Raw genomic sequence first — 14,274 nt, forward strand, 5'->3', positions numbered from 1 at the left:
TATTTGTATTTTCACGTGGAGGGGCAGATGAGTGTGTAGTGATTGGATTTTAGGCTTGGCAGGTGTGAGTATTGGTGTGCTCTATGTGTATTTGTGGGATTGGGCTTTGGGTAATAGAGTATGGATTGTGTGGTTGGACGGTTGGTTTTGCATGTAAGTAGGAGTCTAGTTGTGGGGTAATTGACAGGGTGGTGTGTGACATGGATTGTTTGTGGTCGGATGGGTGGCTACGGAGCAATCTACGTGTCTTATTTCCTATGTGTGTGGAGGTGACAAGGATTGCTCCTCATGCATAGATTGAAATGTGTTTGGACTGGGCTGGTTTTGGACCTCTTTGGCTGATGTGCTTTTGTGAGTTGGTGAGCTGATAAGGGGGGGGGGGGGGGATTGAAGTAGAGGCCCAGACTTAGACGGGTGAGTTGGTGTGCTATATGTGGAGTGTGTATCACTTAGGGATGCAAATGGGTTAGAATTGTGTAGGAGGGTATTTTTGTCTATTGAACCATAATTGTTTGAATTGTTTATGGGGGCATTAAGGATTGGGACAGTAGGGAAAGAAGACATACATGTGGGCCCCTGGTCGGCCGCCGCCTCTGATGCTAGGTGGGCCTGTCTGTATCGTTGCAGCAGTCCTTGTTGCCTAGTGGTCGGAAAAACTCCCATTTTTGATTATGTGTTTTTGGTGGTTCTTGATGGAAACTTGACCGTTTTCCATCCTCCATCATCAGTGGTGGTTGTTTGCGATATTGGGTGTAGTTTGTTAAGGGTGGGGACATGACTGGGCTGTGGGTCTTTAGATGTATTTGGTGGAGAAGAGGTTGGTGTGTGTGTGTGAGAGTCTAAGGTGCAGAGATTTGTTGTGTGTCCTAATCTCCCACAACGAGTGCATAACATATTTAGTCCTTCATATAGGATTGTTGTCGATGGTGACCAATGTAAATGTGGGTTTTGAGGGTGTTTTCCAAAGGAACTTCAACACATATGCGTGCATATCTGCCTCTAGTTGTGGCAGAGGTGCATGTGTCTATTTTCCTTAGTGAACCAATTTTTGAACCTACGTGCTGGAGGATTTCAAAATCGTAGAATTCAGTAGGAAGCTCGGGCAATCTAATCCAAATGGCGGAGTAGGTGAGCTGGAAAGAGGAAGCTATAAACTTTGGCTCCCGTTTCCTTACTGATAGGAAATGATTGAACAGGAACCATGGCCCATCGTGTAAGGCTTTCACCATGTTTTTCTCCTTTTGGAATTTAACTAGGAAGAAATCGCATCCCATATCAATTAATGGGAGGTCCTCTGTGGGTTTCCATAGTTGGATTAGCTTTGTGCGCAGAGTTTGATGACCCACTTTGCGTCCAAAAACTTTAATAATTACTGAAAATTTCCATGGTAAGTAGAGTCGGTTTTTATCTGTACTTGTTAGTGGGATAAAAGTTTCTAAGTGTTTATTAGTGGTTGTTTCATCTGAAAAATCAATAGATGTGTGGGTGGTATAGCATGTGCTTGGGAGATGTGTGAACTGATTGGTTGAAATGAGTGTTTGCATGAAAGTTTGGGTGTTACGTGATTGGGTAGTGTTTTCTATATTGGGTGGTGTGTCGATGTGCATTGAACTGATATCTGGTGATTCCGGCGGGGATGCAGTAGTGGAGCTGGTTTCCATCTTGAGAGAGAAAATATTTTAGCCCTTGTCAAGAATCCGTTAATCTCGATTATTCACTTGTATGTCATATGTGCTTTCAATAGTAGAAGTAATTACAATACGTATGAGTTGCGACGTCTCGTTGCTTTTCGGAACATGGCACAAAGCCAATGAGAGACAAAGATTTCGTAGGAATAAAAGAGGAAAAAGGAGGAGAGAAAAGGAAAAAGTGGATTCATCTTACACTCCCGACAGTAATAGGGATCCAAAATAAAAGGATCCAAAATAAAAGGTAAAACGTAAAGTGGCCGACTGGTATTTACCCTAGTTGAAGGGGTGTCAAAGCAATTTATACTTCTATAACCCGTGAAAAGCTGTCAGTTCGCAATTCTCATGCGCCAGCAGCCATGGCAGCCAAACCAGCTGCTGCTATACGCAAAAATTCACATAGATCGGACCATTTCTTCCGAAAACTTATTAAACATCCAAAATTACCTTTTGCTTTCGCTTTGCTCTTCGCTGATTCCATCCTCGTTACGCTAATCATCGCCTACGTTCCATGTAAAGTTTCAGCCTTTTCACAACTTCCTTTCCAATTATTCTCTTATATGTATATCAAATCATAATTTAATTAGTGAAGTGATTCATTACTTTTTTTAGATACCAAAATTGATTGGGATGCTTATATGTCTCAGGTGAGAGTTCAATTAAATTCAACATTTTGATCTGTATGTTTCTCTTGTTCAGTAATGCAACACAGATAAGACAGATTTGACTTGAATTTACTTTGGTTAATAATTATGCTTAAAAGACAAATTAAGGCAAAATGTTTCCCAGTATTGGAATGAAATGACCAACATGGAGTTTAATCTTTTTCCTGCATCCGCTGGATGCTTTTAATGAATTCTCCTTACGTCACAAAAAAAGAAGAATATTCATATAACTAACACTGTTCCGTTTCATGTGACACTGTTTACTTTTTAATCTGGTCCAAAAATAATGATACCTTTTTATATTTGGAAACAATTTGGCGTTGAACTTCTTATTTCACCCTTAATGACATAATTTTATACAAGACTAATGTCATGACATATTTAAAATCACAAGTCCCCAAAGTCATTTCTTTTTTTCTTTGAACCACGTGCTTAGTCAAACAGGTTCACATAAAATAAGGTGGGAGTATATTATAGAGTGGTTGATTATATGTAGCTTTATTGATTTGATTGAGTGATTATTTTTGGTCAATAGGTTACTGGCTTTCTTGAAGGAGAGAGGGATTATAGTAACTTGAAAGGTGATACAGGGCCTCTAGTTTATCCAGCAGGCTTTCTTTATATTTACTCTGCTATACAATATGTTACCGGAGGTCAAGTCTATCCTGCTCAGGTAATTTTCCTATTTCTTTTCCGGGAGGTATAATCCTTGTTTCAGTGATTGCTAGTAAACTTACATAGGCGGTGCTAGTTTGAATCTAAAGAAAAAAAGTTAATTTGGAAGAGAATGCAAATGCAATTAATTGACTGTTCCCTCTCAAAATTGATTAGATTCTGTAGTGAAGTGACAACTCTATTCTAGAAACATCAAAAGACAGATGTATTTTGTTTTTCTGTGTTAACTAATAACAATGGAAGCATAGCATCCGGATAGATGACACCAACTAACTACCCTTGTAGAGATAAGTGAGAGACTTTCAAACCCTCTACTTTACCTTGAAAGGCAAATTCTTTAGTATTGGGATGAAATGTTCCTGAATAGAGTGCAATAATATAGTGGATGCATGCACCTGTCTGGTCAATCCTAATCATTGGCATAGTTTATTATTGTGTTAAAAATGGCGACTCCTTTTGAGCTGTGGAAGGGGACCTTCCATTTTAACCTAGTGGAATTTCCATGTCTATTACAAATCCATCTGTCCCTTATTTTTATAAAGCAAACTAATCCACTCTTCTTTCTGTTCCTGTAAGCTGTTGTAACATAGAAGATTACCATAGTGGTGCCTAGTTAAACGATATTTGTGTTGCACTTTTAAACATTCGCCAATCCATCTAAATTTGGTGCAATAGCTTTTGAATTTGTATCTGCCCAGATGTTCGGATACAACACCGATCCCTACCCCCAACAGGAATCCATCTCAAAGTCTTTGGCTCAGATTGTGGGGAGGTGTTTTCCAATTCTGGCTTTCTTAGCAATTATGTTAGATTTGACAAGCTGAACTCTTGCTTACCTTCGACCTTGTCTCATAACTTTTGGAACTCCAGCTAGCTCTTCATGCTCGTGAATCGTGATGCACTTTTCTGTCAGGCTGCTGATTACTTTGGGCAGCATTAAGGCTGTCCAACGGGATGGGTCGGGACGGGATGGGACGAAATTATCGGGACAGGATGGATTTTGACCGGGTCAGTGACGGGATGGGCCTTAAACGGGACGGGATAAGCGGGACGACCCGGTAGGCCCATCCCATCCCACTAACAAATGGGATGGGATGGGACGTGGGCACTAAGTGGGACTTTTTAAAAAAAATCATTTAAATATCTAAGCATTAAATTTGGCAACAGTTATTTTTTTATAGATAGCAACAGTTATTTTTTTAAAGTTGACAATGACTAAGTTTTTAAAGTTTGCAACGGCTAGTTTTTTGTCTTTTATAATAAACTTAAAACTTAATAAATTTTAAAGAAACTAAGTAAAGAATTATAATTATAATATATTAAAACAAAAAACTTGTAACGAAATATTTAAGTAATTATAATAGACTTGTAATTTATTTAATATAATCTCAAGCTATAAAATAACTAAGTAAGACTATTCATAAAAAATATACAAGGCTAAAGCCTTCTATTTTATTAAGAGAAGTTTCAAATTTCACATACAAATACAAGTCTTTTGAGTGCACCTAATCTAAGCAACCACCCTCTACGAATGGTTCTGTTTGAACTAGGCCTCTTAGTAGCTAATTACAAATTATCATACTAATATTTGTAAGCTCCTATATAGCTTCGTTGTAACTGATCTATAACTTCTCTTAGACATTGTTCTGGAATTGGCAATGTTGCTTGATGTTCCATGAGTTCCATGCCATCATCGCTCCTGGTGCAAAGTATCTCATTGTATTCTTCTTCTTCTTCTCTAGTGGTTAATTTTTCAAAACCAAGATTTCTTCTTTCTGAATTAATCCAATATCTGAATAAGACGAAAATCTCTAGGTTGTCCTCCGCCGATGAATGTCTATGATCTCCGATTTCAAATCTTGCCGCGCTAATAGCACTCTTTGATGCTACTGATGATGCTTTGAATAGCCAATATATCACGCTCCCTCCACCATGCCAAAAGTTGTTTGTTGCCTTCTTCGTCTTTAATACATTCCAATCCCTGATTAAGATAAGAATCAAGTTCATCATCAATAGAAGAATCAAGACCTGTTATATCCTCCATACCCTCCCATAGAAATTCTACTCTAGCCTTAGAAGTAGTAGGAGCATTTTCACCACCCGTTGTTGCCATAGATTTGTAACTATCAAACATTGATCTAGCATAAGAATATATGCTAGCTTGGCAGTCTTCGAGAGATGACTGTTCATTTTCTTGAATTTCTAAATTCTCATAAATTTTTCGAACATTGCATCTCTTAATATTAAAGATGGGTTAAGTAGAGTAGAAATTAAATAAATTTGGGGAATAGGGAAAAAATACTTTTTAAATTTTGCAATCATTTTATTAACGGCCGGTGCATAAGTTGTATTTGTTTTATACTTACCAAATACAACAGAAATTCCACAAATATACCATAATATTTGTGTAACAGTAGGATAATATATACCAGAAAATTATTTGTAGCATAATAAAATTTTTCTCAAAATTTAGTTAGCTTTTTGATCTCATCTCAATCAGACTCAAAAGTTTGATCAGTGGGGATACCATTATGCATATTAAAAACCATTTGTATAGGCAATCGATAATCATAAGCAACTTTAAGCATTTCATAAGTATAATTTCACCTAGTACAAACATCTTTTGGAATTTTTCTATATGGAAGGTCAACATATGCACATTGTTGTTTAAACTCACAAATTCTACTCACTTTATTAGCACGAAAAATATAGCCGCAACCATGTTGTACTTTACCACAAGCATCAGAAAATAAATTAATACCATCTTTTACAACCAAGTTAAAAATATGGCATGCAAATCTAACATGGAAAAAATATGTTCTCATGAAGTTTCATCAACATGGGTCATTTCATCTATATCTTTTCTAATTTTAGGAGAAGGATTAGGATTAGGATTACTACAACTAGCACATTTACTACTTTTTTAAAATGGGATGGTTATGCCAAATACACTTTTAGGAGCCATAATTTAAATACAAAAATAAATTAGAAAAGTTAACACAAAAATTGAACACACAGACGAAACACAAAAATAGAACATGAAAAATAAACACTAAAATTAAGCACTAAAATGATACGCAAAAATTAAATATTAAAATTAGGAGATGGAATGAGTGCACCGTGATTATATATTGAAACTTGAAGAAATTGCCCAAAAATTACTCCAAATACTTGAATTAATTTGAAGCTTGAAAGTTGCTCCAAAAATTTGCCCAAATACTTAAAACGTAGTTGATTATGAGAAAATTGAGAGAAGAATATAGATAGAATGTAAGAGATTTGAGAGAGAATGATTGGTTTTTGTGGGAAAAAAATGAAGAAGGATGAGGGTATTTTATAGTTAAAAATAGGGCCAAAGTGTAACTTAATAAACTTAGAGGTTAAATTAAAAGTTTTGGGGGGTGGGGGTGTTTTGGGTGGGTAGGGGCCAACAATGGCCGTTTATAGCCATTGCCAACAACTAATTTTTAAAGAAATGCCGTTGGCCAACGACTCCTTTTCGAAAAAAAAAAATCACGCGGGCTGGCGGGACGAGATGGGACCTTAACAGGCCGGCCCATCGAGACAAAATGGGCACCCCGTCCCATCCCATGTCCCGTTTAATATAGGTCCAGTCCCGTTTAACATTTAGTGGGCCGGACCGGGACCGAGATGGGTCGAGCCGACCCGTCCCGTTGGAAAGCTATAGGCAGTATACCATCTACTCAGAGTTTCTTTTCCTTGTAGTGACAAAATAAAAAAGGGCAGCCCAGTGCACGAAGCATCCCGCGTTCACACAGGGTCCGAGAAGGGCCGCACTCTAAGAGGGTGTGATGTAGGCAACCTACCCTGATGCCGAACCCATGACCTGTAGGTCACACTGAGACAACTTTACCATTGCTTCAAGGTTCCCCTTCTGACAGTGACAATCTGAAGCAAATATTTGTATTTCCTCTAACTCTATGCTAATCAGAAAAAATGCAATGACAGACTTTCTATGCTTGTTCCATCTCAAAATATACTTTCTATGCTTGTTTGGAGGGTGGAACCTAGCAGTAGATACCAGAATGAGGAAAAAGTTACTAACCTTTTGCTGGGTTTTGCGTGTTTAAGAAAGTTCACACGGTATAGTATAAGTTATAGGTACTATACCATGTATAGTATAAGAAAGTTCACATGGTATAGTATAAGTTCACATGTTTAAGAAAGTTGGCTCGTAGGGACTTTTCAGATAATGTGGGCATATGTCCTATCAAAAAAGAAGATGGGCATATTCAGCTTGTCATTGTATAATCCTTACACTCTGTTTTGTCCTCAGTACATGGTCACTTGAACTTGCATGCGAGTTTGTTGATTTCTACCTTTTCATGTCACTGCAGATTCTTTTTGGCTNTTGTTTGATTTTCTACCTTTTTCGATGTCACTGCAGATTTCTTTTTTGGCGTTTCTCTACATGCTGGATCTAGCAATTGTCGTGTTCATCTACTTGAAGACTGATGTGGTAGGTTCTCTTCATGTATGAGTGGCTCCTCCAAGTTTTGTGGATAACCTTTTAAGCTAATAGATTCCTGGAAAGAGTTGTTACTGTGACTGTTATAAGACTGGAACCAGTGGTGAAATTCGTTAGTGTTGACTGTCTATTTTTATTTATGTCACTGAAATTGCCTTTAAGAAGAATGAGTCTCTACAGTTTTAGACAGGGATGTATTTTCGTCTTCTCGCTTTTGCCACAATATACTGATCTCCAACACAATCTTAGTGCTGTTATGAATAAAACCTTATCAAAAGAATGAGTTTCCAGACATCAATTGAGACCGGGTGACACAATGCATCTTCTTTAAGCTGGTCAATAGATGACCTTTTTTTTTTTGGAGGTATCTTGGTAAACAGTAAATCAAAATTATTTCAACGGGATTCTGGAGGAAACATATGATGAAGCCAAGAAGTTATTATGTTGCTGAGAGGTATTTCTGAGAAAAAAGAAAGAAAGAAAATAGTCAATCTTGAGACTGGTGAGACCTTTTATCAATATCATTCAAATCTTATACCAGGAGATCAAGAGTTGTTACTCAGGTTATTTCCACAATTAAGTATGCGTAGTTCAGAGGAAGTTCTAATATAAAAGGACATCTGTAAAAAATCTGTCTAAACATCTCTCATAAAGGGGAGTCTCGACCAAATTTTGGGGATCTATATCTTTTCATACTGAATCGGGATTGGTTTTTACTGTAGTCAGGAAAATGTCTACAATATGTGTTACTTTCTTCTTCTTACCATTTTTTCTCTCTTTTTCTAATTTAGCTTTCTCCTTGAAACTTGTAGTTTAAGTTCTTGTAGTAAATTTCAGAATTCATCCACTTGTACTTAGTAGAAAATCTTTTAAATGGTCGAATCACTTTCTTTGGAGTTAAGATATGCTACAACTAATGGACAATAGAGTTGACGATTAAACTACGCTGCAGGTACCTTGGTGGGCTCTTTCCTTGCTTTCTCTGTCTAAAAGAGTTCACTCTATCTTTGTTCTTCGATTATTTAATGATTGTTTAGCCACTACTCTCCTCCATGCTGCATTGGTCTCAATTATTTATCAAAAATGGCATCTAGGGTTGGTAATTTTCAGGTATATTCTTGCTCAGCTTCGAGATTTTTATTTTTTGATTAATTTTGCTTTGCATCAGTGGATTAACCATCAGTTAAGATTGATCAATGATCCTCTCTTTCGTACAGTGGGGCTGTTTCTATAAAGATGAATGTGCTCCTGTATGCACCACCTCTGTTGCTCCTGATGGTGAAGGTATACTATTGGGACAGTTTAGGTTATTACAACTCAGGACATTGAACTGCATTTCTGAGGTACCTTTTGTGTTATATGGTGGAAACTTGAAATACAGGCAATGGATATTGTTGGAGTGATATCTGCTTTAGCAGGTGCTGCACTAGTGCAGGTGGGTATTCTCCAAGTTCCCTTTCTAATTCCTAATGCAATGATGTTCAGCTGTGTTGCATTATATATATCATCTCTACTCTTATTATTGTCTTCAGTACTGCAGTTGTGTTCTTTGTTAATGTTGTTTGGGAAATAGTTTACCATGTTCCCTTATTTCGGTAGGGAAGGTTTGTGGTTGCTCCAGGATCAAGGAATCACTTTCTTTTGCTACTCATGAATCACATGATGTTGTATCTTTTTACATTTGCTTGATCTGTATCTTCCATCCTTGATGCTCTTGAGCATCTTTCTAATTGTTATAATTTAATTTCCTCAGAGATCCTCTTACAAGTTTGTGGTCCATATGCGTAGGTGAGTCAAGTGACAAGTATAATTCTGTTGGATGGAGCTTCTTATGGACAAATTGTTTACCAATGATCGTGATGATTGGTGCAGATTGTCATTGGGCTGCCTTTTGTCCTGTCACATCCAGCTTCATATATATCAAAAGCTTTCGATCTTGGTCGTGTTTTCATCCACTTCTGGTACTTCTTAAAAACAATATGTGTGCAAATTTGGTACTCTGAGGCACCATTTTATCATGCACTTTAAAATTGCTGCTTTCCGTTTCTTGATTTAGTTATCTATTTATTTTATATCTCGATAAATCTCTTTTGTTGCGCAAGACAAATAAACAGTGTACCCCAGGATATTTATGACATCCCCATACTATACCTGTGGAATTATTTTTGAAAAACTATGGTGATGAGAGATTGTGGAACTATCAGCTTGACAAACTTTTGTATCAACATGCATTAGCATCACATGAAACAGCATTGTTGTATTACTCATGCAATTTTTACCTCAAATGCCATTAAACAACACATTGGTGTTGTCTGCTAAATGTAGGAGATGCATGTTCTTACTTGCTGGTGTAGTTCCTTCTCTGTCTCATCCCTGTGGAGTTTCGGGCTCATTTTCTTTCGCTTGACATAGACAGCAAAAGTATATTTGCCCCATTTCCCGTGAATAGGCCACTTCTCACCCTAAGTCTACCATGATCGTCAAACTAAGTTTAGTCTGATCCTAATTGGATATTAAGTTGATTTGGCATGCCTTCTAAAATAATCTGACCATTGAGAACTGTATTTCTACCATCTGTTACTCCAAATTATGCTCATTTCGTGCTTTTTTTCAACTCCTTTAGAAAATACAGTTAATCATAACTCTCTGCTTTGTTGCAGGTCTGTTAACTTCAAATTTGTTCCTGAAGAAATCTTTGTTTCTAAAGCTTTTGCTCTCTCCTTGCTAGTTGCTCATCTCAGTCTGCTATTGATCTTTGCTCATTACAGATGGTGTAGGTGTGTGTTTCTCATATTATTATGACCGCGAATGTAGTGACATTGCTATTCCGAAGTGTTGAAGTGGGAGATGAAAAGTCATAATATGATAATTGTATCTATTTCAAGTGTAAGCTCGGGAACCATAATGTAATTCAGAACTTACTGACTAATTTTGAGTTGTAGAAGCAAGTTAACATCACATAACTTTTTCTTCCCTACACACAGGTAATGAGATTGGACTTCAATTTTCTTTTTCCATCTTTTGCAGGCATGAAGGTGGACTGTTTGCTGTCGTGCACTCTAAAATCAATCAACTGAAGCTTAGAGTTGCTCACAGAAATCCGTCTCCAACTAACAGGGTCCTTCAAACTGACCGTAAGTAATATCTGTTTTGGGTTTCTCTTTACTTAAAGACCATCAAGTTTGTTAAAGTGTCACTAGTTTTTGCTTGATTTGGCATGATTTATGGTTCCTGAATTGGATCTGTCTATCTTATTTTCAGATATTGTGACGACTATGTTTGTCGGGAATTTCATTGGCATTATATGTGCCCGATCCCTCCATTACCAATTTTACTCCTGGTAAGTTCTGCAGCTCATTTTTTTCTTTAGGTTGTGGATTCTATCTCAACCTCCTCCATTCCCACATAAATTTTTTTTATTGAAAAGAAGCTTCAATCCTAAATCAAATGTCTTGAAGTTGTTATTAAGGGTTGACTAATATTTCCAGATTGAGTTTAAAAATGACTAAATTGTTCGTTCAAAATAAAATAAACTACATAAAGTATTAAAATATGCAACTTTTCTCATTTTAAATACTTGAAAAGCTTTAGTAGTTTTCTTGGTAAGGAAATATTTGAAAAGCCTTAGTAAATGATACTTTAGTTTGACTCTTTGAATAGCTAACATTCAGCTTATGATAGATGCATGCTTTTATAATCTCATGTTTGTATTGAGCTCGGTTCTGGCGGAAACTCCGCATAAAAGTACATCACATTTTTCAAGTGGACTAATATAAACCTCCTTTTGTGAGGAACCAAACACTAACTGAAATGTGTAATGGGTATCCATTTTAATGGTAAACTCTCATGTTGTAACTTAATTATTGTGAGTCACTAAAATGAATGGAGCTTTCCAGACCAGCCTAATAGTAACTTCAGATTCCTCAGCATCTCACTGAAGGTGTTAACAGGACTGCTAGCCTGTACTTTTTCCTTTTTTGATAACCGAAAAATCTCTAAGGGCCAGTGGCGCACGGTTTGAAACTCGGTGGATATGGGCCCGCCCCTTTACCCATTTCCACTTAAATACCAGGCTTTTTATTTGTGGCAAGGTTCAAACCCCGACGTTGGTCTAACTCACATAATGCTGTTCACTCTTACTATTAGACCAAAGCGTTGGGGACGTGCAGCCTGCTTTTAAGGGAGAAAATGTTTATTTTTAAAACTGCTCATTGAGTAATTAAGTATACTTTTATGGACTTTCTCTGGTGAATCAGTCACACACTGTTCTAGAGGAAGAGAAGAAGATCCCAAAACTCAGTCCCCCACTCTGCCTACTAACATGGCACCAGAACAAGGCATAAAAAGCCTTGATTAGTATTATTAGCCAAGCAGATGGAAAATTGCTCCCTTTTCATTGGTTTTCTGGATTCTATGTCAGGTTTCAGTTGAACTAAGAGAAAACCATTGATGTTTGACCTAGATCTTGTTTGCAGGTACTTTTATAGCTTACCATATTTATTGTGGAAAACGCCATTTCCAACCCTCCTACGGTATTCAATTTGATACTCAAGCTTCTTTATTTGCTTTAGTTTTATGGTAATTTCTGTTCCAGATTTATACAAGTTTAGTGCTGTTGTGCAGTTTACTGTTGTTCGCAGCTGTTGAGTTTTGCTGGAATGTCTTTCCCTCCAACAGTTACTCATCAATACTCCTCCTCTGTGTTCATTTAATCATACTGGGCGGTTTATGGATCAGTTCTCCGGAATATCCATATGTTGGAAAAACAACCTATAAATCATCATCTGAGAAGAAGGCCAGATGAAGCACTACATGTTTTCTCTCTGAGAACTGGTTATGCATGCCTGCCCTCATCCTTGACCACCAGAGTGTTGAAATCTGATGCTCTAACCAGAAAGATGTTGTTTGGTTTTACTGAGAACTGTTAAATTGCTAGTATAATTTTAAATCCTTACTTTGTTTAGATAGCACACAACAAAGCTATAAAGCGGTTCACAACCACCATCTTAGATTCTAAAATCCATGCAAACGACCACCCCTCATTGATCATGGCCCATGGAATTAAGGATGAAATATTCTACGTTTTTTTTTTCTTCCAACATTTGAGGATTCATTAGCATAAATCTGAATTAGACTTGAAATTTCGAAAAGTCAGCCTTTCTTCTTATTTTTGTGTATGGTTTAATTGTTATCAAGTCAGCTTGTGGTTAATTATAGCATGCTGCGCGTCGTTGATGCCACTTGATCTTTCTCTCCTATTGGACTGTTGTGTATATCTCTTCCTTAAGGCTTAACCGTCGTAATCTTAAGGGGAATTTTCATAACTACGCAGCTTTGAAATCCAAATTTCAGCCGGCACGTAATTCTCTAGCACAAAGAAAAGAAAAACGTGAAAACAAAAAAGTAACACAAGAGAGTAAATATTAAAAGTGTATAACAATAAACGTGTCTAATAGTTATTATGAGATATGTGAATGTACTTATTGCAGAAAAGCATTGATTCATCTAACTTGTGATATTAAAGATGTCACTTTTTGTTAGCTAATTTATTTTCTTATCACTATTACTTTTTTAGTTGCTTATATGATAAAAAGGATAAGAAAGACTTATATGCATGTATGAGAGACTTGACAGATTGAGCCATCAGAACTTGCCTCATGTTGTGTAGTTTTTGTCATATGAAGGAAGAAAAATTTTTGGTCTTTGAATTTGTCAACAATGTTAGCCTTGCTATTTATCTAAATATCTTACTGTTTAGACTCTCACATAATTACTTAGTCACTGATAGTCGTAATAGATTAATCTTGATTAATATACTAAATTTTAATGAAACTAAATGTTCTCCAACAATTTAAGAAACGTCAAACTAAAAGTAATATAAGTAATTGTGTTCTCTATTTATGGTTCTTTTATACTAAACTAGTATCTATTAACGTGCGTTGCACGTTAATAATGACACATGATGGTTTAAATATTTATTTATATGAAGGAATAATAAATTTAATTAATGAGAGAAATTTTATATATAATACTACAACAATCATCTAAATGCCGAAAAATATTATTACATTAGCATAATGCGTGAATTCAAAATTAAAGGATATCATAATAACTTACATTAATGATCAGTTTTAGTCATATTACGTAGATAATTATGTATTGTAGTTTAAAGGTATCTACTTTGATGGTATCTTATCGAATACTTCTATATAGACGGTGTTTTTTGTATATGTTTCCTTCTAATGCTTTGGTTACTCTGCTATAACCAGAACTCTTCTTGTCGATATTGATATCTCTCTTGAAAGTGCAACATATAGTTATTCGTAAGAAAATATATTGTGGTAAATATAGTTCAATATTTAAGATGTTTGTCCTTGTGCTTTATTTATTTAAGTACAAAATATAAACATACTGAAAATTATTTTTACACAAACTTAAAAGGATATTCTTTAGTTTCGGAAGAAAAAACTTGAATTCGGGGATAAACACATACTTAGAAGCATATTGACCAGTACCATAAGTTCTGCATGTATGACGTTACTGTCAAAACTTCTTTTATACCATATGTGTACTATTACATAAGCTATTCAGTGGATCTAAGTTTTCAGTAGCATAACATACATATTTTTCTTCAAAATTAACCTATATGCAATAGAAGATCAATTTTAACTTAGTCTATTATATATATATATTATATATATATATATATATATATATATATATATATATATATATATATATATATATATATATATAT

The 14,274-nt window shown here is 36.0% G+C and overlaps 1 protein-coding gene across 3 annotated transcripts; it reads left to right on the forward strand.

Annotated features, from left to right (window-relative positions):
- Positions 1,957-12,684, forward strand: LOC109232022 (dol-P-Man:Man(5)GlcNAc(2)-PP-Dol alpha-1,3-mannosyltransferase-like). Of its 3 annotated transcripts, XM_019397657.1 has the most exons (14): positions 1,959-2,201; positions 2,301-2,335; positions 2,889-3,026; positions 7,387-7,398; positions 7,452-7,508; positions 8,470-8,627; positions 8,735-8,801; positions 8,899-8,952; positions 9,390-9,478; positions 10,178-10,294; positions 10,545-10,651; positions 10,779-10,857; positions 11,993-12,049; positions 12,141-12,684. In XM_019397657.1, exons 1-14 carry the CDS (start codon positions 2,048-2,050, stop codon positions 12,319-12,321), a joined length of 1,305 nt encoding a protein of 434 aa, XP_019253202.1. In that variant the 5' UTR covers positions 1,959-2,047; the 3' UTR covers positions 12,322-12,684. The 3 variants fall into 3 exon arrangements, with proteins under 3 accessions (XP_019253203.1, XP_019253204.1, XP_019253202.1); XM_019397658.1 differs by lacking the exons at positions 11,993-12,049; positions 12,141-12,684 and adding an exon at positions 11,609-11,678 and having other exon boundaries at positions 1,957-2,201; XM_019397659.1 differs by lacking the exons at positions 11,993-12,049; positions 12,141-12,684 and adding an exon at positions 11,774-11,927 and having other exon boundaries at positions 1,958-2,201.

This window comes from Nicotiana attenuata, chromosome 9, assembly GCF_001879085.1.
Source record: "Nicotiana attenuata strain UT chromosome 9, NIATTr2, whole genome shotgun sequence".
Classification (NCBI taxonomy): domain Eukaryota; kingdom Viridiplantae; phylum Streptophyta; class Magnoliopsida; order Solanales; family Solanaceae; genus Nicotiana; species Nicotiana attenuata.

Bases quoted from the DNA above. Each gene is read 5' to 3' on its own strand.
- LOC109232022 (XM_019397657.1), top strand. From the start codon at position 2,048: ATGGCAGCCAAACCAGCTGCTGCTATACGCAAAAATTCACATAGATCG. The intron at 9,479-10,177 runs GTACTTCTTAAA...GCTTTGTTGCAG, and splicing joins CGTGTTTTCATCCACTTCTG to GTCTGTTAACTTCAAATTTG. The intron at 12,050-12,140 runs GTATTCAATTTG...GCTGTTGTGCAG, and splicing joins CCATTTCCAACCCTCCTACG to TTTACTGTTGTTCGCAGCTG.